The sequence below is a fragment of the Coregonus clupeaformis genome, chromosome 19, assembly GCF_020615455.1.
Source record: "Coregonus clupeaformis isolate EN_2021a chromosome 19, ASM2061545v1, whole genome shotgun sequence".
Classification (NCBI taxonomy): Eukaryota; Metazoa; Chordata; class Actinopteri; order Salmoniformes; family Salmonidae; genus Coregonus; species Coregonus clupeaformis.
This window is the reverse complement of record NC_059210.1, coordinates 53,873,769-53,901,337: the sequence shown is the minus strand read 5'-3', so window position 1 is coordinate 53,901,337 and position 27,569 is coordinate 53,873,769. Positions and strand designations below refer to the sequence as shown.

Genomic DNA, 27,569 nt, shown 5'->3' with positions numbered 1-27,569 from the left:
TGAGACACAGTGGATCAGTAGAATAGATGGAGCCTGGTTGGGGCTGATGGGCCAGGCTGACGCCATACATAGCAGCATGCACTCACAGGGACCCAGAGAGAAGGAGATTCCTTTATGAAGGAATGACTCTTCACATTGGGGTTGAACCTCACTGATTCAAGATCAGTTTGACAGTGATAGTAAGTGTAGACGAAAACATGCTATGAAGCTTGAGAATGAGGTAACTTAGGATGTTAGAATGCATCAGGCACTGTTCAATTCAATCACTTCCCTTCTTGCTGAACACTTTCCCCCTTGAAAATCAACTATTGAAGGCGCACACAATACTTCCGCAATCACACTCATTAGCATCACTTCAGACACTTGTGGAGAATTCTCTATCTGATGGCCACAGGAGAGCTACGCTCGCTGACATTTTGCCAAGAGCCCATCTTCAAAGCGCCAGCCTAATCTCAATTCAAAGAGTTTTACGACCAAAGATGCGCATGGATTTTGAATGGCTGTTTTACAGGCCTATCTGCTAATGACTCAGAATGCTGACGAATCCCAACAGACTCACACCGCAGGGAGGGAGAGGTGTATACACCCTACCATCGTTACACATGCAGTCTGCAGCAGACATCCACCCACCCTGACTGGTGCAACACAAGCCTATACAGACAAAATACTAAGTAGGAAAACTCTCAATTCCACCTCACCAAACTAAACTCAAAATTAAAAAACAAACAGAAAAGATTGTAGCACTATAAATGTGGATACGAAGATGAGTATCTCTTGATGAAGAAAGCTGATGGTGGTTGTTGTGGCCATTCTGGTGGTTTTACCCTGGGGCATGATGGGTAAACATTTCCTCACACTGAAATCTATAGAGCGATGGAGGAATGACCTTGGGCTTGGAGACGAGGCTGTGGGTGGATCCCCTACCTGACAATGTAGGGGGGAGGGGCGAGGTGGTTTATGGAAGAGGTAGGTTAATTACAGGTTTACACCGGACATTTGACTGGGTGCCGAGTAGTGTGACAACGCTGTAGGTGTCACTCCCTATAGGAAAAACTCTACTGTAATCACGCTTACCAAATTCCTTGCTATGCTTGTTATAATGCGGTAAAAAGGATCTTGTCTGGGCCCTAACTCCTGTAAACAAAACGTATTTCATCTATGTAGCTTTCATCAAGTGTTGGATTTTTTCACTTAAAAGTCTTCATAGGTTTGGTCCATGTGATATTTATTTTCTGTTCACTCAGGTTTAAACTATTTTAGGATGGCCCCAACCCCGGCCCTACCTTGCAGCCTGTGGCTAGCTCAGTCTCACTCCCCCCTCAGTGTCCCAGCCAGCCAAACTGTATTGCTTTGTCAGTAAGCATCTGTAGTGAAAGCTTAGCCGTGGAAAATGAGGAAGTGTACAAAAGATGAAAGAACCCGTCCCCACAGGGGACCAGAGGCCAGGGGAGGCTAACGTAATCATCCTCTCCCAGAGCCTTAATCTGGGGCCAGATCTGAGAGGAGAGGAAGACGCTTCATAAAGCCCCCGTTCCCAGGTAATTACATTGGAAGGCAATGTGGAGGAAGTGACAGAGGGTCACATACTGTTGTCTCCTCCTGTGACTAGCCCTCAGGGGCTGTTCAGCAGCCAGGTTCCACCCGCTTTCCCATAGCAAAGGTCTCTCTGTCTGGGCCAACAAGCCTGTGTTTCAACACATAATCTGTTCAATTTCTCATCCCTTTTCCTTTGATCCCTTAAAATCAGTAGACCTCTAAGTGACACTGAAAGCTAGTTTGGCTTTTCACTTTATTGTGTTGACATATCCAGGCCTTTGAGATGAATCAATGAAATTATATCAACAGTTTCCCCAAAGCGCTTAACAGTAAGCTGGATCATACGTCATGCAGGATATAATAAAGAGAGGAAGCCATTTTTTATATTGGGCCACAGCACTACAGAACCACAAGGCTGGAGTAGAAATGGAGGCATCTGCCCACAGTGTGTATGAGAAAGAGCGAGAAGGAGAGGATATCAGCTTACAGACCCAGCCCTTTGTTTCTCCGCACTAGAGAGCAGGTCTGTCTGGGCCTTTCTCTGTGGGTCAGTCTCCCTCAGAGCCATTAACCAATGACGGGGGCCCACTCCCTCCTCTGCGCTGCGGGAGTCTACGTGTGTATGCGTGCATGCCAAAGTGTGTGTGTGTGTGGCCTCGGACCTCTGCTCACGCATGTGCCACACGCCCAGGTGACCATACATCACCCCTCCTCTGACACCCCGTTAAACAGAAGAAATCACAGCACCCCGAGGAAGACCGACGCTTCCTCCCCACACACGGCCTGATTAAAAAGTAAGACAGACGAGTCGGGCGACACACACACACACACGATGGACAGAGCACTAGTGTTTGCAACTTCACAGTATTCATTCAGTATACCCATATAGCCAGGAAATGAGTTACCCTTAGTACTTGTGAGGATAAAGTGTTTTGCTTTCAGACATCCTCAACATCCTGATGTATTGCATATCTTTGATCTCAATTAGATAATTACATTATGAGTTGCTTAATCAAAATGATTGCTAGGGAAGTTAAGAATCATGCTTAAAAAGGTATTATTATAATGAGCAATATTGTCATGAATATCCAATCCCTCCTACTTTGCCTATGATTTAAAAAAAAACTGAAGCAGTTAATCGAAATACTGTGAATGCCCCTTTTCCATTATTCCTGAGTGTCCTCTTTGGCTAAAACTATCTTTGCTCTACTTGGGTCAATGACTTTTGAGTAACAGAACTGAACAAAACAGCGTCAGGCAGGCACCGTCTATTTCCAGACCAACCGGATTTCAAAGACTAACTTTGGATTGCTGTGTGCCTGCTGCCAGTGCCCTGCCAGTCTCAATCATTATAAAAATGAGCCTACAGGGACTCACACTGTGCTCCACTTTCATTCTAACTTCAAAAAAACTAAGAAACCAAAAAAAGAATGCATGACAAAAATGTGCATTAAACTGCATTGCATCCCCTGCTCCAATCCTTGTGCAATGTCTGACTTGCTGTGTGTAGTCACACAGTCTAACAATGACATAATAAAAAACGCTGGATGGAAATCTCTGATAGCTCAGGCATCTGGTGTGTCTTTATTACCTCATGGACCGGCCCACTCGCTGGCTATAAAAAGACTAACTGGACATGAGAGAGAGGTTGAGCACTTATTCTAATTTATGTCACAGTGGGGTAATCACCTAACCTGATGTAAAAGGGTAGAAGAGGGTGAATAATTCAGTTGCATGGCCACAGGGCCATCCTGCAGCCACAGCTGTCAGGGCCAGAGGCTCCACATTACACCCAGCAGTAAGGCAGCAACATGGGACTGGAGGAGCAGGGGTCGAGGGTCAGTGTGCACTAGACAGAGGGGAAACAGCAGGGGGTCAGGGGGGTGGACAGAGGGGGATAGAACGGGGACCTGATGTCATTTTGTTCTCTGCTAAGCCTGATCTTTATTCAAGGCCCTTTACTTGACCTGTCAGGCCTCTATGCTTTCAAGATCACCCCAGCACTGATTGAGTGTGTGTGTGCACGCAGGCGTGTGCGTACATATGAGTGTGTGTTTATTCTCAAGTGTGAGTGTGAGAGAGTAAATGAGAGAGAGAGGTTTCAGTGTCTGAAAAATAATATGTGGGTGTCTGTAACTGAGCAGCTCTGAACCAGTTCGAATCCCCCAAAAAGTACCGGGTTATATTGTTCCTTTTTAAACATCTGAAAAATACACACACATATACATATACATATATATACATATATATACATATATACATATACATATACATATACATATACATATATACATACATATACACATATACATACACACATATATACATACATACATACATACACACATATCTGCGTATATATATACATACAGTGGGGAGAACAAGTATGATACACTGCCGATTTTGCAGGTTTTCCTACTTACAAAGCATGTAGAGGTCTGTAATTTTTATCATAGGTACACTTCAACTGTGAGAGACGGAATCTAAAACAAAAATCCAGAAAATCACATTGTATGATTAAGTAATTAATTTGCATTTTATTGCATGACATAAGTATTTGATACATCAGAAAAGCAGAACTTAATATTTGGTACAGAAACCTTTGTTTGCAATTACAGAGATCATACGTTTCCTGTAGGTCTTGACCAGGTTTGCACACACTGCAGCAGGGATTTTGGCCCACTCCTCCATACAGACCTTCTCCAGATCCTTCAGGTTTCGGGGCTGTCGCTGGGCAATACGGACTTTCAGCTCCCTCCAAATATATTCTATTGGGTTCAGGTCTGGAGACTGGCTAGGCCACTCCAGGACCTTGAGATGCTTCTTACGGAGCCACTCCTTAGTTGCCCTGGCTGTGTGTTTCGGGACGTTGTCATGCTGGAAGACCCAGCCACGACCCATCTTCAATGCTCTTACTGAGGGAATGAGGTTGTTGGCCAAGATCTCGCGATACATGGCCCCATCCATCCTCCCCTCAATACGGTGCAGTCGTCCTGTCCCCTTTGCAGAAAAGCATCCCCAAAGAATGATGTTCCCACCTCCATGCTTCACGGTTGGGATGGTGTTCTTGGGGTTGTACTCATCCTTCTTCTTCCTCCAAACACAGCGAGTGGAGTTTAGACCAAAAAGCTCAATTGATGCCCCACGAGGTGAGATCTTGCATGGAGCCCCAGACCGAGGGTGATTGACCGTCATCTTGAACTTCTTCCATTTTCTAATAATTGCGCCAACAGTTGTTGCCTTCTCACCAAGCTGCTTGCCTATTGTCCTGTAGCCCATCTCAGCCTTGTGCAGGTCTACAACTTATCCCTGATGTCCTTACACAGCTCTCTGGTCTTGGCCATTGTGGAGAGGTTGGAGTCTGAGTGTGTGGACAGGTGTCTTTTCTACAGGTAACGAGTTCAAACAGGTGCAGTTAATACAGGTAATGAGTGAAGAAAAACTAACAGGTCTGTGAGAGACGGAATTCTTACTGGTTGGTAGGTGATCAAATACTTATGTCATGCAATAAAATGCAAATGAATTACTTAAAAATCATACAATGTGATTTTTGGGATTTTTGTTTTAGATTCCGTCTCTCACAGTTGAAGTGTACCTATGATAAAAAGTACAGACCTCTACATGCTTTGTAAGTAGGAAAACCTGCAAAATCGGCAGCGTATCAAATACTTGTTCTCCCCACTGTATACATACACACACATATACATACACACACATATGTGTGTGTGTGTGTGTGTGTATATATATATACACACACAGATGTGTGTGTGTGTATATATATATATATATATATATATATATATATATATATATATATATATATATATACACACAGTGGGGAAAAAAAAGTATTTAGTCAGCCACCAATTGTGCAAGTTCTCCCACTTAAAAAGATGAGAGAGGCCTGTAATTTTCATCATAGGAACACGTCAACTATGACAGACAAATTGAGAAAAAAATTCCAGAAAATCACATAGTAGGATTTTTAATGAATTTATTTGCAAATTATGGTGGAAAATAAGTATTTGGTCACCTACAAACAAGCAAGATTTCTGGCTCTCACAGACCTGTAACTTCTTCTTTAAGAGGCTCCTCTGTCCTCCACTCGTTACCTGTATTAATGGCACCTGTTTGAACTTGTTATCAGTATAAAAGACACCTGCCCACAAGCTCAAACAGTCACACTCCAAACTCCACTATGGTCAAGACCAAAGAGCTGTCAAAGGACACCAGAAACAAAATTGTAGACATGCACCAGGCTGGGAAGACTGAATCTGCAATAGGTAAGCAGCTTGGTTTGAAGAAATCAACTGTGGGAGCAATTATTAGGAAATGGAAGGCATACAAGACCACTGATAATCTCCCTCGATCTGGGGCTCCACGAAAGATCTCACCCCGTGGGGTCAAAATGATCACAAGACCCGGTGAGCAAAAATCCCAGAACCACACAGGGGGACCTAGTGAATGACCTGCAGAGAGCTGGGACCAAAGTAACAAAGCCTACCATCAGTAACACACTACGCCGCCAGGGACTTAAATCCTGCAGTGCCAGACGTGTCCCCCTGCTTAAGCCAGTACATGTCCAGGCCCGTGCTAGAGTGCATTTGGATGATCCAGAAGAGGATTGGGAGAATGTCATATGGTCAGATGAAACCAAAATAGAACTTTTTGGTAAAAACTCAACTCGTCGTGTTTGGAGGACAAAGAATGCTGAGTTGCATCCAAAGAACACCATACCTACTGTGAAGCATGGGGGTGGAAACATCATGCTTTGGGGCTGTTTTTCTGCAAAGGGACCAGGACGACTGATTCGTGTAAAGGAAAGAATGAATGGGGCCATGTATCGTGAGATTTTGAGTGAAAACCTCCTTCCATCAGCAAGGGCATTGAAGATGAAACGTGGCTGGGTCTTTCAGTATGACAATGATCCCAAACACACCGCCCGGGCAACGAAGGAGTGGCTTCGTGAAGAAGCATTTCAAGGTCCTGGAATGGCCTAGCCAGTCTCCAGATCTCAACCCCATAGAAAATCTTTGGAGGGAGTTGAAAGTCCATGTTGGCCAGCGACAGCCCCAAAACATCACTGCTCTAGAGGAGATCTGCATGGAGGAATGGGCCAAAATACCAGCAACAGTGTGTGAAAAACCTTGTGAAGACGTACAGAAAACGTTTGACCTGTGTCATTGCCAACAAAGGGTATATAACAAAGTATTGAGAAACTTTTTGTTATTGACCAAATACTTATTTTCCACCATAATTTGCAAATAAATTCATTAAAAATCATACAATGTGATTTTCTGGATTTTTTTCCTCATTTTGTCTGTCATAGTTGACGTGTACCTATGATGAAAATTACAGGCCTCTCTCATCTTTTTAAGTGGGAGAACTTGCACAATTGGTGGCTGACTAAATACTTTTTTCCCCCACTGTATATATATATATATATACACACAGTGGGAAGAACAAGTATTTGATACGCTGCCGATTGTATGTATGTATATAAAGTGCTATGGAAAAGTATTTGTCCCCTTTCTAATTTTCTCTACTTTTGCATATTTGTGATACTGAATGTTATCAGATCTTCAACCAAAACCTAATATTAGATAAAGGGAACATAAGTGAACAATTAACACAACAATTACATATTGATTTCATTTATTTCATAAACAATGTTATGCAACACCCAATTCCCCTGTGTGAAAAAGTAAATTGCCCCCTTACACTCAATAACTGGTTGTGCCACCTTTAGCTGCAATGACTCCAACCAAATGCTTCCTGTAGTTGTTGATCAGTCTCTCACGTCGCTGTGGAGGAATTTTGGCCCACTCATCCATGCAGAACTGCTTTAACTCAGTGACGTGTGGGTTTTCAAGCATGAACTGCTCGTTTCAAGTCCTGCCACAACATCTCTATTGGGATTAGGTCTGGACTTTGACTAGGCCATTCCAAAACTTCCAATTTGTTGCTTTTTAGCAATTTTCATGTAGACTTGATTGTGTGTTTTGGTTCATTGTCTTGCTGCATGACCCAGCTGCGCTTCAGCTTACAGACGGATGGTCTGACATTCTCCTGTAGAATTCTCTGATACAGAGCAGAATTCATGGTTCCTTCTATTAAGGCAAGTTGTCCAGGTCCTGAGGCAGCAAAGCATCCCCAAACCATCACCACCATGCTTGACCTTTGGTATGATGTTCTTACTGTGGAATGCAGTGTTTGGTTTTCACCAGGCATAATGGGACCCATCTCGTCCAAAAAGTTGACTCAAGTTTGCCAAAAAGCACCTGGATGATCAGCAAGACTCTTGGAAGAACGGTCTATGGACAGATGATTCAAAAGTATAACTTTTTGGACGACATGGTTCCAGTAATGCCTGGCGAAAAACAAACTCTGCATTCCACAATAAGATCATACCAAAAGGTATACACGATAGCTAGATATCTATATACACACACACACACACACACACACACACAGCGCAACATTAAATTACTTCACCAATCAGTGTGGATAGAGCAGCTTGCTGTAGAGCGGGTAAGCGATTTAATCTGTATGGGAAAGTCGTTAAGAGCAAATTGTATTTTGCTGTAACAGCATGGTTTAATCATAATGAAAGAAATACGCACAGTCACAGTGTAGGGTGCGAGATGCAACTGAAATTGAGGGTGAGGAGCGAGCGAGAGAGGATGGAGGAAGCTTGCCTTGAAGAGCTGGGCATCTTGTTATGACATGCATTATCTGAATTAGGACCACCGAATTATAGCTACAGAGGAGCGGCTTCTATGGAGGAACTTTGAATGTCTGAACTTCCGAGTAGGTTTAATGTTGGACCAGAGCAAACGTCAGCTAACAAGCTTGTGTGTGCAGAGCAGCCACAAAAATTATAAACACTTAACTTTTTGTAGCATTGAAAAATCTTCTCTAATTAAACATCTCTCCCTAATTTACGCTTGTAACGTCTTCAGTAGGCTACAGTAACCTATGCTTCAGAGGGGAGGGGCAGTTAGCCTATGCACACCCACTGGCAAAGATTTCCATCTGGCAGGCAGACGCTGGAATAATTCTGTGTTCACGTGCTAGTCGGAACTCTGACATTTCTGACTTGCTAACCGGTTGTAGTTATACACGTGCTGCGTTCAACCAGTTAGCAAGTCGAACATTTGAGTTTCCTAGTTCCGACTAGCACGTGAACACGGTATAAGTTTGAGTGACAGAGTGAGGGCTTATTAACCAGTTCTCATGCTTTTAAAATAACGGGTTTTGTTCCTCAAATAATTTCGTTATTTTACAGTTTTCAGTTTTGTTCCCTGAACCGGTTCCAACCCTTGGTAGAAACTAGTGATGGGAAAAAATATATATATAATAATTAAAATCGATACAGATCACTATATTTTTGGACGATGATATATCGATCGCTAGTCGGCTGTACCTGTGCCAAAACTCCAGTATTTTTCATCCTATAGCTTGTTCTCCATCTTCTATTTAAATAGTGAGCCAACACTTATTTATTATTATGTTCTTATGTTCTTGTCTCTATATAGCAGACATATAGTGAGCAATATGTTAGGAACAGCAAATCGCAATAAAATTGCAGTATCGAATCGCGAGAATCGCAATAGGTATTGACACCTAAGTATCGTGATAATATCTTGTGGTCCCTGGCAATTCCCAGTCCTAGTAGAAACATGGCTTCAGGTTGGGAATCCCATAGCGATATGGTGCATCCATTCTGTAAACAGACGTAATAGTGCAGTCTCATGACAAATATAACATGTATGGAAAGCCAGACGGGTCATTACATTGAGATCTAAGCAAATGTATGCCCATGATCTCAACATTATGACCCCTTTGGCTTTCCACAAATGTCCCATTTCTTCAGCAGTTATCATTGCAACCTAATTGCAGACAGAGGACAAATCCTGTCCAAGAAAACCTAAAATAGACTGCAGGCAGAGGGAAGGACAGAACAGAGGCTTTGCATTAACACAGCGAAGACCATAGGAGGGCCGCACCTTTGAAGAACCACTTCTCCATGCGTGACCGCTGCCACCAAGCACACAATGAGGAATATGGTGCACATATCTCTCTCCCCTAAATGGGCCTTTCTTTCAGAGCAGAGCGCCCCTCACAACCGTGGCAGGAAACGTACCCATGTCTCCAGTGCAGGAGAGTTCAGGTCGGCACACCGCTCACAAGACCAGCCTGGTGCCCCCGACTCAGACAGCCAGCCCTCCTTCAGACCTCCACACAGGCCCAGACCCTCTCCTCAGTCTCCTGCTTCCTACAACAGCCCTTTAATGTGTGGGTGGTAAGCCATGGGAAACTCTTCCCCATTTCCGGCACTACTCCAAAATTGTCCCAGCTTGGGGACAGAGGGCGAGAACGAGGTGGCGGTGGCCACATAAACCAGTGGAGACATTTAATGTGTCCACAGTTATGAAACAGCATTGTATTTTTACAAACTAAAAGGACAGGGGATTCCTCCTTTTGGTTCCCAGCTATAATCAAATCAGGCTTAGAGGATACAAAGGAGAGGAGGCCTCTAGCTGACATTTCATTGACCGCTGCTTTTTAAAAGAGCAGCTTCCCCCTCTCGTCTCCTCCTCACCGTGGTCCCGGACGTCTGTTTGAGGCTGCCTGGCTGAAGTGGTGGCCTTTAGCTATTGATTACGGTGGCAGTCTGCTCTAAGCCTCCTTTCCCGCAGGTCAAGAGTTCAACGTGGGGGACATGAGGGGCAATTCCACAGTAACAGAGTGATGCTGAGAATCAGATTTGTCACTTTAAAATGTCAAACAAAAACTAATTATTGCAAAACCATACAACTCTAGGAACAAGGACTACTTTTTTACAAAAACACATTTACTTGAAGAACGTTTTACAAGAACCGTGCATATGCAAAGTTTAGTAACAGAATGACGGTTTGTGCTGTTGGTGCAGTCATTCTATTACCAAACTTTGCATCTGCACGGTTCTTGTAAAACGTTCAGTGGAAATTGTTAAAAGTCGTCCTTGTGCATAGAGTTGTATGGTTTGTTTAACTTTGCAATCATTGTTTTTTGTTTGGCACACATTTTAAAGCGAAAAATCTCAGCATCACTGTTACCATGGAAATGCCCAGAGTCAAAGGATCAGTCGATGAATCTCCTTTCCATCAGGAAAAAGAGCAAGTGCAACCTGTGTCGTGTCCATTGTCCAGAGAATCTTTCACTCCAGGTGACAAAACCTATTCTAACGTCTGTAGAATTTTTTATTTTCTAAAGGGCTTCTTGGTGTAACTACACACACTGGACACATGGTGAGTTTCCCCCTATTCTGAAGCACTAGTAAATGGCAGCAACAATTTATTGACTAGAATCAATAGAAGAATATAAAGACGGGTGATTGTTTTAACTACTTCAGACATGAACAGGAACATTTATAGGCTATTCGCATAGAACTACAACCACTTACACCAAGTTTACCATGAGGCTAAAAATCACACTGTAAAACTAAAGAGAACCATAATGGATCCCTACTGTTTAACAACTCAAACCTATTGTTACACAGCAGTCTTTGTCAACTCCAGTAAATATGACTGCCTATTTGATGGACGCAGACACGGCTTGACAGCCCAATAAAGGCTGCTTCTTTGCCAAACATTAGATTGTTTTGAATTGCATTAATTTGTTTCTGAACCCTATAGCGAGGCAGGCTGGGAAGAATGCCAGGTGGAGCTGTAGGAACAACAGAGGGGCTGTATCCTAAATAGCACCATATTCCCTATGTAGTGCAGTGCTTTTGACAAGGGCCCATATGGCACTATACACTGAGTGTACAAAACATTAGGAACACCTTCCTAATATTGAGTTGCACCCCCTTTTGCCCTCAGAACAGCCTCAATTCGTCAGGGAATGGACTCTACAAGGTGTCAAAAGCGTTCCACAGGGATGATGGCCCATGTTAACTCCAATGATTCCCACAGTTGTGTCAAGTTGGCTGGATGTCCTTTGGTTGGTGGATCATTCTTGATACACACAGGAAAAACAGTTGAACGTGAAAAACCCAGCAGCGTCGCAGTTCTTGACACAAACCGGTGCGCCTGGCACCTACTACAATACCCCGTTCAAAGGCACTTAAATATTGTGTCTTGCCCATTCACCTTCTGAATGGCACACATATACAATCCATGTCTCAATTGTCTCAAGGCTTAAAAATCCTTCTTTAACCTGTCTCCTCCCCTTCATCTACACTGATTGAAGAGGATTTAACAAGTGACATCAATAAGGGATCATAACTTTCATTTGAATTCACCTGGTCAGTCTGTCATGGAAAGAGCAGGTGTTCCTAATGTTTTGTATACTCAGTGTATTGGGAACAGGGTGCTAGTTGGGATGCAGCCAGGGAGGCCATAGGGAACACACAACACCAGAGCATGTAAGCTTAGTTCTGGGCTGCATCTTTACAGTGGAGGAAACAACTGCCATAAAACCACATGAATGAGTCTTACATATGGAACCTTACATAATGGATATCACTGCTATAGATAACACTACTATGGATAACACTGTACATCAGTAACATTAGACAGTAAGGACACAATGAGGTTTGGCCAAACAGCCATGATATCGAAGACAAAATATGTCAGGAAATATTGAGAGAAATAATCTGACTCATCATAAAAGATAGGCCACAATGGTTAGACACTGAAGAGGAGAGGGGAGAGTGATATTAGTTTCCCTGATTTAGGGCTGAATGAACCTCATTTGTCAACGAGAAGGCATCATGTTAGCACTGTGACACATCCACTAAAACAGTCTCCTCTCTGAACGCATCCATAATGGATGGGATGACTTCATGACTCAATAGTTTACATGTCTTGGTAATGAAGTGGTTTCAGTTTATGTTACCTTTCTGATGCGCTTACAGTACCAGCAATGCAGCTCATGGTTATTATGCATCTAGGGCCGGTTTCCCAGACAAAGATTAAGACTAATCCCGGACTAAGAGATATTCACTAGATTCCACATTGAAATAGCCTCTTATCTTAGCCCATGACTTGGCTTAATCTGTGTCCGGCTAACCGGCCCCTAGAGTAAGCCCAATGTGTATTTTTAAAAAGGGAAGAAGTGGAGACTTGTGACATTTGTTGAGGACATGTAGCTCTAGCCCGATTTCTTCCCAGAGGGTTGTTACAGGACAAGCAGAGTACCTGAGCCGAGCAGCAACAGCTTGTGGACTGATTGCTGTGGTCACTCGGGCTTTAAAAATAGAAAGGAGGAAGCCAAAGTGGCAGATGTCACATTGTTTAAGCAAATGGAGGAAATAGGGGGGCCCGGGACCGGCTGCCTCAGCCTGCCTTGTAGGATGTTTACACTTGTCTTAAAGAGATCCTCCACCGCAAAACACATAAACAGCTTACCTCCACACAAGAGATGAGTTTGCTAAACACGAACACAGATTAAAATGAGTAGTCAACTGTGAGAGAGGCGATGACCTGAACAGTCTAATTCCTAGTCTGACCTCATCCGTCTGTCCATTCACCCAAAAGATTTACACCCAACTCGCCAAACGGACAGGCTGTTGGTCTGTTTGTATGTCCATTTGCCCATCCGTCCCAAATAGTTACACCCAACTCAGTCAGGCAGCAGCCTCACCCAACAGACAGGCTAGGAGTCTGTCCGTCCGTTCGTCCATCTGTCGGTCCTCTCAGGAGGTTCAAAGGAATGGAGTGGCTGCCAGGCAGGGTGGGTGAAATCCCAGCAGCCTTGCTCAACAGCGTGGTCCAATTTCATTAACGCTGCATATCTCATAACAGCACTGATGCAGAGCAGCTCCACACAGCCAAATACTGATTCCCATCCAGCAAATTACCGGGCTCTCCGGTCAGGTCCGGTCTAAAGCAGAGAAATTGGACCACTCCATGGCTAACACCACAAGCAGAGAGAGAGGGGGAGAGAAACAATGCCAGCTACAACCTATGCAAGGGGAATGGTATCTTTCTTCATATAGCCCTTCCATGATTTATTTAATCCACTCTCAGGTAGAGAAGTGTAGTGAAATATAATGTGTGGCTTGCATTTGCTGGGTTGTGGAGTAGAATGGAATTCAATTAACCAGTTTCCGTTACAGCCCAAGACAAAAGGGCTCCTTTTCTTTTCTGTTCCCCCTGCATCAGTGCCACTTGAGTTACAGTTTTATTGTTTGGTTTTGGGATGGGGTCGGGCATGGGAGGGGGCTGCACTGTTGTTCTGATGGCTTTTGTGGCCTGAGTGAAAAGCACAGCAGGAGGGGCTGGTGCTCAGCTGAGTTTATTAAAATGGCAGAAAGCGCAAGTGACCACAGATGGTGCAGTCAATAACCTACCATCCACACCCATCTCCATACCACCAGGGTTGAAGGCAGCAAAGCACACTCGCAAGGCAGCACACCTCAGCACAAAGCAGAGGGGGCTGGCGAGACAGATGGTAGGTGTATGTGTGTGGTACTTTTAAGACAACGTCCTGTAGGAAGTGTGAGAATTCCATTAAGCTCAAACTTTATTAATACCTCTGAGGCATTAGTGAGTACACTGGTGATGACCTGAGCTTAACAAGAGAAGTGGTTGAGCACTGTTAACAGGTTCACTTTTACTCTGTTAGTAATTTCCGTTTCAAATCAACACGAAAAGTAGCCAACTTTAACATGCCGTCAACTTTTTGCCACCTTTTCTTTATATCTGAAAAGGTATTGCCAGTAACAAACCCGTACTTTTATGTCCGCCACCGAGGTGGTCATGACTGTGGTAAAGTTTTGCCTACGGCTTAGTGTAAAACGTAGTTGTAATGCTGAAGCGGCATTGGCACGCACTACACTCGATGGTTGCTAGGCAGCTCCCTTTACTAGGCTGTTACCATCCTTGTGGCAGTTCTAAACTTTGCGAGGCATGTCACTTCGCCCATCACTTCGCATAGCCCACCACTATGCATGACCTGTTTTCTTAACCACAACTGGATCGATCGATAAAAATTACTGTGGGAATGAATATCACAGAATGACGAAAATATTGGAATAAAGTAGGATAATGCAATTGAAGGCATCAAATTGTTGCTTAACTGAAACTCCCACAGCAGGGCAGGCGTTATGGGAGGCCTTAGGGGGCCTGGCCCACCTTACCGCACCTCGTTGCCCGTCTAAATAAAATATTGAAATATTGATCATTTATTTGACCGAGATGCGCACCGACAGAAAGACGCATCAATCTCAAATAAAGCATCCGAGCGAGCGAAACAGCACCCCTCTGTCTAAACCCATGGATCTGATGCTGTCTGGACCAAAAGAGTATGGCATGTCATACTAGTTCTGTCCAGACAGCATCAGATACATATAGTAAGACAGAGAGGGCTCACTCTCACCAAAACCTGTCCAGAATAAGCCCAATGCGTTTCTTGCAAATTTAAAAGGAAAGTTGGCGGGTGCACAGTGCACTGTTAGGATGCTGGCTTCCCCTAAAGTAAATGAGATCACTTGTTTTGTTACTGCCCATATGTAGCTTGTTTTTGGTCGCAGGTTTAGGAATGGATGAAAAACTGCAACATTTACATGTATCTAACTCTGCAAATGGCACTGCTGGGTGATTTGAAAAGTCATAGTCAAATCGATCAGTAATTTAATAATACTCTTAGCAACAACAACAACACTTTAATTTACAACCTACAGTGCATTCGGAATGTATTCAGACCCCTTGACTTTTTCCACATTGTTACATTACAGCCTTATTCTAAAATTGATTAAATCAAATGATTTTCCTCAATCTACACACAATACCCCATAATGACAAAGCAAACAGGTTTTTAGAAATTTTTACAAATGTATTAAAAATAAAAAACAGAAATACCTTATTTACATATGTATTCAGACTCTTTGCTATGAGACTCGACAATTGAGCTCAGGCGCATCCTTTTTCCAATGATTATCCTTGAGATGTTTCTACAAATTGGTTGGAGTCCACCTGTGGTAAATGTAATTGATTGGACATGATTTGGAAAGGCACACACCTGTCTATATAAAAAAGGTCCCACAGTTGACAGTGCATGTCAGAACAAAAACCAAGCCATGAGGTCGAAGGAATTGTCCGTAGAGCTCCGAGACAGGATTGTGTCAAGGCACAGATCTGGGGAAGGGTACCAAAACACAAACAGCTGCAGCATTGAAGGTCCCCAAGAGCAGTGGCCTCCATCATTCTTAAATGGAAGATGTTTGGAACCACCAAGACTCTTCCTAGAGCTGGCCGCCTGGCCAAACTGAGCAATCGGGGGAGAAGGGCCTTGGTCAGGGAGGTGACCAAGAACCCGCTGGTCACTCTGACATAGCTCCACAGTTCCTCTGTAGAGATGGGAGAACCTTCCAGAAGGACAACCATCTCTGTAGCACTCCACCAATCAGGCCTTTATGGTAGAGTGGCCAGACAGAAGCCACTCCTCAGAAACAAGATTCTCTGGTCTGATGAAACCAAGATTGAACTCTTTGGCCTGAATGCAAAGCGTCATGTCTGGAGGAATCCTGGCACCATCCCTACGGTTAAGCATGGTGGTGGCAGCATCATGCTGTGGGGATGTTTTTCAGCGGCAGGGACTGGGAGACTAGTCAGGATCGAGTGAAAGACGAACAGAGCAAAGTAAAGAAAGATCCTTGATGAAAACCTGCTCCAGAGTGCTCAGGACCTCAGACTGGGGCGAAGGTTCACCTTCCAACAGGACAACGACCCTAAGCACACAGACAAGACAATGCAGGAGTGGTGTCGGGACAAGTCTGAATGTCCTTGAGTGGCCCAGCCAGAGCCCGGACTTGAACCCGATCTAACATCTCTGGAGAGACCTGAATATAGCTGTGCAGCGAGGTGCCCCATCCAACCTGACAGAGCTTGAGAGGATCTGCAGAGAAGAATGGCAGAAACTCCCAAAATACAGGTGTGCCAAACTTGTAGCATCATACCAAAGAAGACTCGAAGCTGTAATCGCTGCCAAAGGTGCTTCAACAAAGTACTGAGTAAAGGGTCTGAATACTTTTGTAAATGTGATATTTCAGTTTATTTTATTATTTTGCAACAATTTGAGAAGCTGGTTTTGCTTTGTCATTATGGGGTATTGTGTGTAGATTGAGGGAAACAAACAATTTCATAAATTTTAGAATAAGGCTGTAATGTAACAAAATGTGTAAAAAGTCAAGGTGTCTGAATACTTTGAATGCACTGTGTGTCCATATGGCAGAGGCTGGCGCTCTTGCCTTAGTTGAAATTTTACTTCAGAGTTTTATGATTAACCACGTGACAATGATTCTGAGAAACTAAAACGTTATTTTTTAAATGAAACTGTTCCAGGAAAATGAGCATATAAAAATGATCTTAACTGTCACGCAGATTGGTCGAAATGGTAAGATAAATTGTAAGCTTCCCCAAACTTGAAACTCACAAGCTGCCTATGGTTTTTACTAGAATACCCGTAAAATAAATTGTGAACGCCGCAAGCGCATAAAAATAAACGTGCCAGCCTATGGAGATCAAAGGCCCGTCCAACTGATTCATTCTGGTGCCGGCCCTGTCCCAAAGTCATCCAAGCATTATATTAAATTTGAAGCAATACCAATGTGGTCAACTATGATAATTTCAGCACCGTTTTGATTGGGACAGCGCCATCACGCTGCTTTGAGACAAGCATGGGGACTAGTTTTGATAAATCAATCAATGTCAGATGTGTTTTCACTGAATCTCAGTTTGGATGCTCATGATCATCTTTAGTCTAGTGGATTATGTTGCTCTTCACTGGCTTAGTAGCCTACTCCCGACCAAAGCCTGTGACTTGTCTGATAAATCAATGTGATTTTGTTTAACTGAATCTCCGTCTGTATAGGCTATTTTGTTCATCGTCTCTGGCTGTGCAAGTAAGTGGAGGTGGTATAGCTCATCTATTAGTTTGCTCATCGATCACTGATCAGAAACATTTAGCATCCAATAGTGTTGCCTAAATCAAGTGTAGGCCTATTATTTTTCTTGATTGCGTATAAGCAACTCCAAAAGCCTGCAGAGGTTGTGAAATATGAACACAAGACTCCCATGCTTTTGAAAATATATATTGCTATTATTTATTTATCGGTATCATGATGAAGATACTCCCAATTTAACACCCTACTCCCTGAAAGCGGAGGGTAGGAAAAAAGGTTGAAACGTGGATAAAAAAAAAAAGAAATCCTACAGGAGGTTCACCCAGGTCATATTTTGTATTTCTTTACATGATCGAAAAGAGCAGATTAAGGTTTCTAAACACATATGGGCACCTACAAACTCTCAAAACTTGTGTGGGGAAAATATTTATATTTTATTCTGTTACATTTAATTTAATTATTTCTATAAAATTATGTGTTGACTTATCAGGGCAGGGGAATGTAAGTGTATCTTGTCTGTTTAATGAACAAAATAACTAGTGTGCGTGGGACAACCATGTCGGCTATAGGCTGCACAGACCAGTAACAATTAATCTCAAAATATGCCATTCTATTATTTTGAAAATACATTTTATTAGTCTTATAAATGTTTCTTAGGACCTGCCTAAAATTAATAAATGGACTTCTTTGTGATGGTGTATTTTAAATTATTTATTAAAATAGACCTCCACCCACATCGGCCCACCCCTACTCCCACTCGTCAACTTGCCAGCATGCGCACGGGATATATAAAAGGCTTATGCCAGCAAGAATGTGGTCAAATGGGACTGTTTGAAAGGGGGTAATATAAACCTTGCCCATTATTTTAATTTTATTTTTTACAGGCAACATACTGTAAATCCTGTGTGAAAAGTGTATAACTCAGCTGACACACACGACTAGAGGACTTGCTTGACTCTTTGGACGTGTGCCATTATGTAGTGATTTGGATGAGGCGATGTCCGTCTAACCAAGTCCAAGAGAATATAAACAATGGAATTCATCAATTATTTCTCATTTTGAGAATGGAAGAAGGAGATTGAAAACCAACAAGCATTTCATTACTGTATTTGCTATCATGATGTCGCCATTCACCACTGCGTATTATGTGAGAGCTGTGCTCTCTGTGTTCATTAAGACGTCTCCATTATAATTAGAAACACCCGGGAGTCAGCAGCGTTGAGCCATGTGACCCGAGCGTTAACGAGAAATGTAGAAGTCACCCCAAATAAGGTGGCGACGCTGACAGCGGTCTTAAGCTTAACTCACACCCCTATTATGATGTTTAGCAACAGAGGGGGAAAAGTGACAAGGCACGGCCATTGTGAGACAGACATTTCTCGACAATGTAAATATATTTTTCTCCAGTTGATTATATCAATGGTACAATCATACCATTCAACCTTTCCGTCAAGGAAACACTGTTTTCCAGGCTCACATAACAGGTTATCTGCACAAATCATAGGTCCTGACCAACTTCATTCATAGCGTCAACAGAGCACGACAATGCACAAGCCCTGGGCACTATACTAGCGCACAAAAGACCACAATAAATCCACTACTCTCTAGCTGTTCAGTCTCGCACCATTCTCTGCCACCTCAACCAGAATGCAATCACACAGACCACAGAGTTTGAATGTGTCTCATAACCTTGCACATGACACCTTTTAGTGTGTTCCAGAATGAAGATGCTGAGGAAGAACAGCTGCCTGCCCATAAACTGCTCACTGGTATCCCCCAGAAGCCTCCTGGGCACAGCTAGATTGACTATATTGCTCATAAAAGCGCTAGTATTACATGCTCCGAGGCATCGCCATAAAATCAACTGATCAAAGGAAGGCCGATACATTATTTGGATTGTGACTCGCAAGAATCATGAAAATCTCAGTAGAGGGCATTGGGTCTATTACATACCGTAGGAAACAGCTGGCAACTAGAAAGTACCTCCAGGTTGGCCATTTGAAAAAAGTCCTGACCTTAGTTAGTATTTTTCCATGGGGATGGACAGTAAAAAAAAAGGAATGAAAAACAGGATATCCTAGACCAGAGTAAAGACTTTAGGAAACTAGTAGGCAGAGCAGACAGAAAACAGACAGCTCCCCATGTGTTCAACATTCTGAGCAAGCTTTCCATGAGCTGCCCTTTGTGGTGGGTCTTCTCTCAAAAGGCAGGGGTTCTCAAAGTGGGGTCCGCGGGCCGGAAAACACACAATGAATATTTCTAACAGATTAAACTAATTTCAGCCAAGGGATCTGTGGAATACGTTTAGAGGGGTAATACGATGTAATTTTATTACTCCACAATTTATGTTCTTGCCATGGGTAACATGGGCCTTGGAGGCTCACAGGGATATTGGTATCAACAGTAATCCACCAATTACACATTTTTCAAGTCAATTCTTCTTCATACATAAATGCACTGTAAAGTTTTTTCTGCCTCGTGGAAATATGCAAGATATTAGCTTTAAACATGCAACAACAAATCTCTGCTACAAGACACAATCTGTAGAATTGCTGGGAATTAGCTTGAGAACTGCAACATTCTCTCCGATGCCAAGAGGCGGGCCTTTAAAATGTTATTTCCCTTGGCTCGAGACCTGATTTGTCCGGCCATGCACTGCTGAAGTCATAGCAAAAATCCTTGTATGCCATTTTTTTTTTTTTTTTTTTTTAATCTCACTCGAGTTGTGTTCTGTTTATGAGGGGGTCCCTGATGAATTTGCCATCACAAAAGGGGTCCCTGGCGCCAAAAAGTTTGAGAACCCCTGTTCTACGAGACTATTTGGTAATGTACTGTAAAGAGAAAGTCTCAATGTTTTAGTAATGCAAAATGGTGGTGTCAGCACGATGAGCCACAAGTACAGCTGGGAATCCTGTCTAAATAAAGAGCAGGCAGCTTTAGTGTACATGGCTTTCTGGATCACCACCTTACATTGGGAATCATATAACACACTACTGTCTCTGTTTCACCAGCCATTCAGAGTACTGGCAACATTAGGCCTATGTTCTGATTACTCATAGTAGTAGAAGTAAAATTGTAAAAACATTTTGCGCTATTAATCATGAACGTACACCATTTATTTTCTTCCAGTATACACATATTCCAGATTCTGCTCAAGTCGCCTAAACAAAACATGAATCTAGTACCACAAGTAAACAAAACATGAATCCAAGTAGACAAGTAGGCTAAACAAACGTATTTTGCCCCAATACAAATTCTATTAAAACATAACTAGATCAACGGACTATGATGTGTGCCCCCACCAATTGAAGCTTAATAAAGAGCAGTGTGCGGGTTTCTTATCTTCACCCACCCATTGCCTTGCATACATACAGTGGGGGGAAAAAGTATTTAGTCAGCCACCAATTGTGCATGTTCTCCCCCTTAAAAAGATGAGAGAGGCCTGTAATTTTCATCATAGGTACACGTCAACTATGACAGACAAATTGAGAGAAAAAAATCCAGAAAATCACATTGTAGGATTTTTTATGAATTTATTTGCAAATTATGGTGGAAAATAAGTATTTGGTCACCTACAAACAAGCAAGATTTCTGGCTCTCACAGACCTGTAACTTCTTCTTTAAGAGGCTCCTCTGTCCTCCACTCGTTACCTGTATTAATGGCACCTGTTTGAACTTGTTATCAGTATAAAAAGACACCTGTCCACAACCTCAAACAGTCACACTCCAAACTCCACTATGGCCAAGACCAAAGAGCTGTCAAAGGACACCAGAAACAAAATTGTAGACCTGCACCAGGCTGGGAAGACTGAATCTGCAATAGGTAAGCAGCTTGGTTTGAAGAAATCAACTGTGGGAGCAATTATTAGGAAATGGAAGACATACAAGACCACTGATAATCTCCCTCGATCTGGGGCTCCACGCAAGATCTCACCCCGTGGGGTCAAAATGATCACAAGAACGGTGAGCAAAAATCCCAGAACCACACGAGGGGACCTAGTGAATGACCTGCAGAGAGCTGGGACCAAAGTAACAAAGCCTACCATCAGTAACACACTACGCCACCAGGGACTCAAATCCTGCAGTGCCAGACGTGTCCCACTGCTTAAGCCAGTACATGTCCAGGCCCGTCAGAAGTTTGCTAGAGTGCATTTGGATGATCCAGAAGAGGATTGGGAGAATGTCATATGGTCAGATGAAACCAAAATATAACTTTTTGGTAAAAACTCAACTCGTCGTGTTTGGAGGACAAAGAATGCTGAGTTGCATCCAAAGAACACCATACCTACTGTGAAGCATGGGAGTGGAAACATCATGCTTTGGGGCTGTTTTTTTGCAAAGGGACCAGGACGACTGATCCGTGTAAAGGAAAGAATGAATGGGTCCATGTATTGTGAGATTTTGAGTGAAAACCTCCTTCCATCAGCAAGGGCATTGAAGATGAAACGTGGTTGGGTCTTTCAGCATGACAATGATCCCAAACACACCGCCCGGGCAACGAAGGAGTGGCTTCGTAAGAAGCATTTCAAGGTCCTGGAGTGGCCTAGCCAGTCTCCAGATCTCAACCCCATAGAAAATCTTTGGAGGGAGTTGAAAGTCCGTGTTGCCCAGCGACAGCCCCAAAACATCACTGCTCTAGAAGATATCTGCATGGAGGAATGGGCCAAAATACCAGCAACAGTGTGTGAAAACCTTGTGAAGACTTACAGAAAACGTTTGACCTGTGTCATTGCCAACAAAAGGTATATAAAAGTATTGAGAAACTTTTGTTATTGACCAAATACTTATTTTCCACCATAATTTGCAAATAAATTCATTAAAAATCCTACAATGTGATTTTCTGGAGAAAATAATTCTCATTTTGTCTGTCATAGTTGACGTGTACCTATGATGAAAATTACAGGCCTCTCATCTTTTTAAGTGGGAGAACTTGCACAATTGATGGCTGACTAAATACTTTTTTTCCCCACTGTATGGACAACACTCCCAGCCATTCTCATCAGCAATGCTGAGGGGCGAGCCTCTCATTTCAAAGGCAGTGGGGCAGACCACAGGGGTACACTTTATGATGTTTGGGACAGGACCCCTGTCAGCAGCTCGTGGGGGACGGGCCGACAGTCACGAGAGCATGCTATCGCTAGACATCAAACCAACAAGAGGGGCCTCTGGGGCCAAGAGAGAACAGACCGGGGAAAGTTGTTGTGCTCTGTTCAGCTGGTCACAGGGACATGACAGATGAAGTCCCATTTCACCTACACCCCTCAACTGGCTTAAATACTAATGAGCTATCCAACATTTAATAATAATACATAATGTATAGGCCTAAAACCTGATGTTCAGAGTTGTAGACGTTCCTGTAATATCACCTATGAATAATTTCCTCTAACCTTGAATGCAAAATAACTTCCAACTTTAATTATATTTGGTGGGGAAGGATAAAAAGCTGCTCAGTTGAATGACAGATTAGGCTCTGATTGAAAACACTGTCAGCCAGCCAAGAGAGACTGCCAAAGCCAGACAGCAAAGAACTACAGAGGATGAAATACGAGGATAAACTATTGACTTGAATAATAATCACTTAGCTTTTCTCCATATAGCTCTCAGAAGTTGTCAGTAGAAAGAGTAGGAAATGCTTTATATTAATTTTCTAAGTAGAATCACTGGAGTTGGTGTCAGGCATAACTGCCAGATGGACAATGATGTTGGGCTGCTAGTTGATAGGATACTGGAGGTTGAGAGGGTCCTCTAAGACAACTATTTGTCCAAATAAAGCAGATCAGTCCTCATCTTCCAAAAGAGAGGCTGCGAGGCTGGGAACTAGCACATCAAACATACTCCTCTCCTTTCCTCTGGAGTTGCTTGTGGTTCTTCTCCTTGAGTAATCAATGTCTGTACAAAACTCGCCTCCGGCTTCAGAGATAGGCGTCGGCTAATAGAGACACCCGTTCAAAGATGCAACAAAACTGGGGTGCCAAAAGGATTTCACAACCTTGTGTTTACAGTGAATGGAGAATGTTGTGTTTTTAGTAAGCATTTTACAAATATAACTCATGACTTTGATGTCTGCAACACCAAATGTATTTGTGTGTAAAATTAGATAATGACAGCTTTAGCAGAGTATGAAAGTTCACAACAGCATTCCTCTCAAGGGTCACGATTATGGTGAATAAAACAGCCAAGGAATTTGTACAAATCAAGAGGCTGGGAGTAGAGACTGATGGCAATCTTCCCTGAACATAATAAGATACAAAATAATAAGTATAGCCACTCTTTCACCTCATCACACAGACTAGCCTATGGACAAAGGATAAGGGAGACATCACATGCTTCCCCTTATTTACACTACACTGACAATCACATTATATACACTTTTAGTTCATGCTGCCTACCACTATTCATGAAAAACTGAATGGCTATATAGGATGAATATACAACAAATCTAAGGTAAACAGGCTGGAACATACAGTTCTCACAGAGTATACAAAGGTTAAAGATTTGCAATGCAAAGAGGACAGCAAGGTATGCAAATAAAATAATATAATAATATTCCATTTAGCAGACGCTTTTATCCAAAGCGACTTAGTCACGTGTGCATACAATTTTACGTATGGGTGGGTCCCGGGGATCGAACCCACTACCCTGGCGTTACAAGCGCCGTGCTCTACCAGCTGAGCTACAGAGGACCACACAGGACAATGCCAATATCATGGAACTCTCCCCTCCACCTAATCATGGGGTAAATCAATCTTTCAAAAAATGTAATATGGGGCAAACTATGACTATTTATTCAGGCCAAATAACTCAACTTCAAAACCAACAGAGCGAGATCAAGGCTGATCCGCCATAGAGTAACAGGTTGTCTCTGTGTGCTATATTCAGACCTCTGTTCCCCAAGAGGAATGCTCCAGTTGTATCGGCTGTGTTATTATTACCCCATTTGGCTTGCTTTGCATGACAAACAGGAGGTTCCGCACCCACTGTGTCCCTTATGACTGTGCATCACCCTTCTACTAGAGGCTGAAAGGCCTTAGTCATCACAAGCGAAGGGGCTACACACATTCCTCACAAATGAGAGCTTGTACACAATCTGGTAATTCCTCAAGCAGAGTTGCTCCCGCTCTCTCTCTCTCCCCCCCACCCAGCCCACCAGCCCTCTCTCTGGATTTAAGGTTTGCTATGGAGACGTGAATAGGTGGTATGTCAGAGCTCCCAACAGCTCTGGAGAACACAGTTCCTTGGCCAGGGCCAAGTCCCCATGGTTACGACAGAGCAGCAGTAACTGCCCCTTTTCTGTGTGCATTTGTCTGTTTGCAGGGAGCTTGAAGGAGACTGGAAATGCATGTCAATGTCCCCATGCCAAGTATCACAAGAGGCACCTGTATAAATCATGTATAAGCAACAGGTTCTATTGTTTGCTAGTTTGAGGTGACAAGAACACACCAAAGCGGACCTATTTAAAATCAGAACATTCTGTTAAAATGGATTAGGACACGCCTGAAATAAGATGTGGCTACCTTTACCGACCTGGGCTGCAGACAGTGCCCAATGAAGGTATATTTGAAACAAGTCATACAAAACACGAGGAAGGCAAATGAAATGAACCCAAAATAAAGGATAGAGCATTTTATAACAGTGAGAATGAAAGGGAACATAGTACAGCCTGACAAATCAAGAGCTTTGGACTATAAGGTAATATCTGCAAAGATGATTCTGAAATAATTGTCTTTAAAGTCCTGAATCCTCATTGGTTTAAATGGTGTCAGCAATTGTTATATTTTATTCTTTTGAATTTAACAACATAATTTGGGGTATTTAGAGTACTATATAGTTAACCTTGTTCTGTTCAATGTTCTCTGTCAATAACTCAATGTTAACAAATGCAGATAGAACCTTAGATTGAAAGATTAACATTTCTAGCGTTTGGGTCTAACTAAATATCTTTCAACCTACTGGTAAATGGTATCTCTTTCTCAATATTCAGTCAGACTGGTATATAATATTGGACACAAAAGCAGAATATAACAGTTTGTTAGATTCTACTTTAGTGGCCCAATCATCTTGTTGATCTCTCATCAGTGACTGAAGCCCGGCAAAAGCTTTTACGGAGCACAGGGAGTCAGCTAGGCTATACATCTCATACTCTGGCTGAGTTTAGACAAAGCTCACTAAATTAACCCCATAATCAAAGTAGGCTAAATGTAAAACAAATTTACCTTTAACTTGACTCTCGTAATCAGCAATGATTTCTTTATCCTTTTTGAACTTTGTATTAGACATTTTCGGGTCGATTCAGTGGTTAGGAAGTTAAACTATTAAAAGTGTCGTCTTGCTGCACGCCTATAACTTCCGACGCATCACACAGATTGAGTAGTGTTCCACTACCAGACAACAATTTGTAGTCAAGAAAACTCAACGCCAATTTTCCAATTAGAGTTCTTCCCTTGTAAAGTAGCTAATCAAGAAAACGTTTAGTCCATTGTTCTCCTTCTACACGAGTAATGCTGGAAAAGGAGACCAACACGAAATCCTGATATCAATCAATGAAATCACTGATAACTGCTGGCTATGCCAGGCCAGGCAGAGCGGAGATGTCGAGTCGATGCAACTGCATAACCTTTTATAATCCGTTAATCCACGCAGTAAATATAAAATCTTCAATGTGGGTGAGAAGGCGCGCGGTTTTATCGCACACGGAGTACCAAGGTAGCACACTGCAACTGTACGTCACGTGTCCTATATATATCGTTCCTTTGGTGCTCTCTAGTTTCCCCGGTCCCACACTTCCCATTTGCCTCGTTTTCCCCAGACAAGACTGACTGCAGCACAGCTGCCACGCTCACTGTGGAAATGGGAGGGATCGAAGAGGCATAGCGGAAACAAGAGATGCTTTGAAATGATTTGTATCTAACCAATAGTGCCGATTATGTTTTCGGGCTAATATCAGTGCTGGACTTTTTCAACGCCATTTACATGGTGTGATTCACATACGCCTCAAGGCAGTGTTGATATTATAAGCACGGCTGTAACATTTTATTGAAGTTGCACCAGTGACATTGGAATTATTATACAAAGTAACTGCTACCAGTGTTACAATATTTCCATTGGTTAAATAACCTTGGGGGTTTCTACACTTACAAATGGCTTCGTAAGAAAGAAAAAATATATTCAATACAATATTTTAGTTTTAATTATTTACATTAGAAGTCATCCATCTATCCTCACTATGCTCTGCTGTGTGACATATCCCTTATGTCTATGGTATAAGACTAGAATGTACAAATCTGTGTAACAAACAAAAAATATCTTATATAAAAGTGCCATCAATTTACATACAGTTGTTTTCTTTACCAGGATCAAAGTCCCTGATGAGGGCCCTATGAGAAAATGGAGCACATTTGGTGTTTAGCATGCTTTGTGAGAAGAGACCTCTTAATATTTACTTACTACTTAATATAACCATTCCCATTGTAACCAAGTGATAATTCTGCTCACTACACCTGTATGTTCAGCAAAGCGATATGTACTGAAATTACTGTGGTTCTATAACCCCATCTGCTGGAGATCATGTTATGGTACAGATTCATTCTTTCCAGTCTCCTGTACACATTACATTTACGTCATTTAGCAGATGCTCTTATCCAGAGCGACTTACAGTTAGTGAATGCATAAATTTTTCATACTGGCCCCCCGTGGGAATCGAACCCACAACCCTGGCGTTGCAAACGCCATGCTCTACCAACTGAGCTACACGGGGCCACATAATTTTTTTAATGGTTATTTAATAGGATAAAACATGTTTTAATGGCAAGACAAACATTGTACAACATTTCACAGAAAAGGTGATGCAACAGGAACAGTGTAAATAATTTTTCAAGCTACAATTCATTAGCAGCATGAACATATTTTAGGATATGGTTTATCACAGCATTCGCAGGATATGGTTTACAGCAATTGCATTGGAGATAGACCTGCTGTCACAATAACAAACCCTATATAACAGTTTAAGGACGGATCTATGAATAAACATAAAGGAAAATTAGATATCCAACTGACAAATATCTAGATGGGTAAAAAAAATACTAAAAGGCCCATCACAATATTGCTTTGGATTGTGTGCATTCAGTTTAAGTTCAACCACAAT

General features: G+C 42.5%; 1 protein-coding gene across 3 annotated transcripts in view; it reads right to left on the bottom strand.

The window, feature by feature from the left end:
* Positions 1-26,215, bottom strand: part of LOC121532278 (SLIT-ROBO Rho GTPase-activating protein 1) — a 158,804-nt gene extending 132,589 nt beyond the window's left edge. For all 3 annotated transcript variants that reach the window (XM_045205016.1, XM_041838124.2, XM_041838125.2), the window contains exon 1: positions 25,642-26,215. In XM_045205016.1, coding sequence (XP_045060951.1) covers positions 25,642-25,705 — 64 coding nt within the window. In that variant the 5' untranslated portion in view covers positions 25,706-26,215. The remainder of the gene's footprint in view (positions 1-25,641) is intronic.
* Between the last annotated feature and the right edge of the window lie 1,354 nt (positions 26,216-27,569).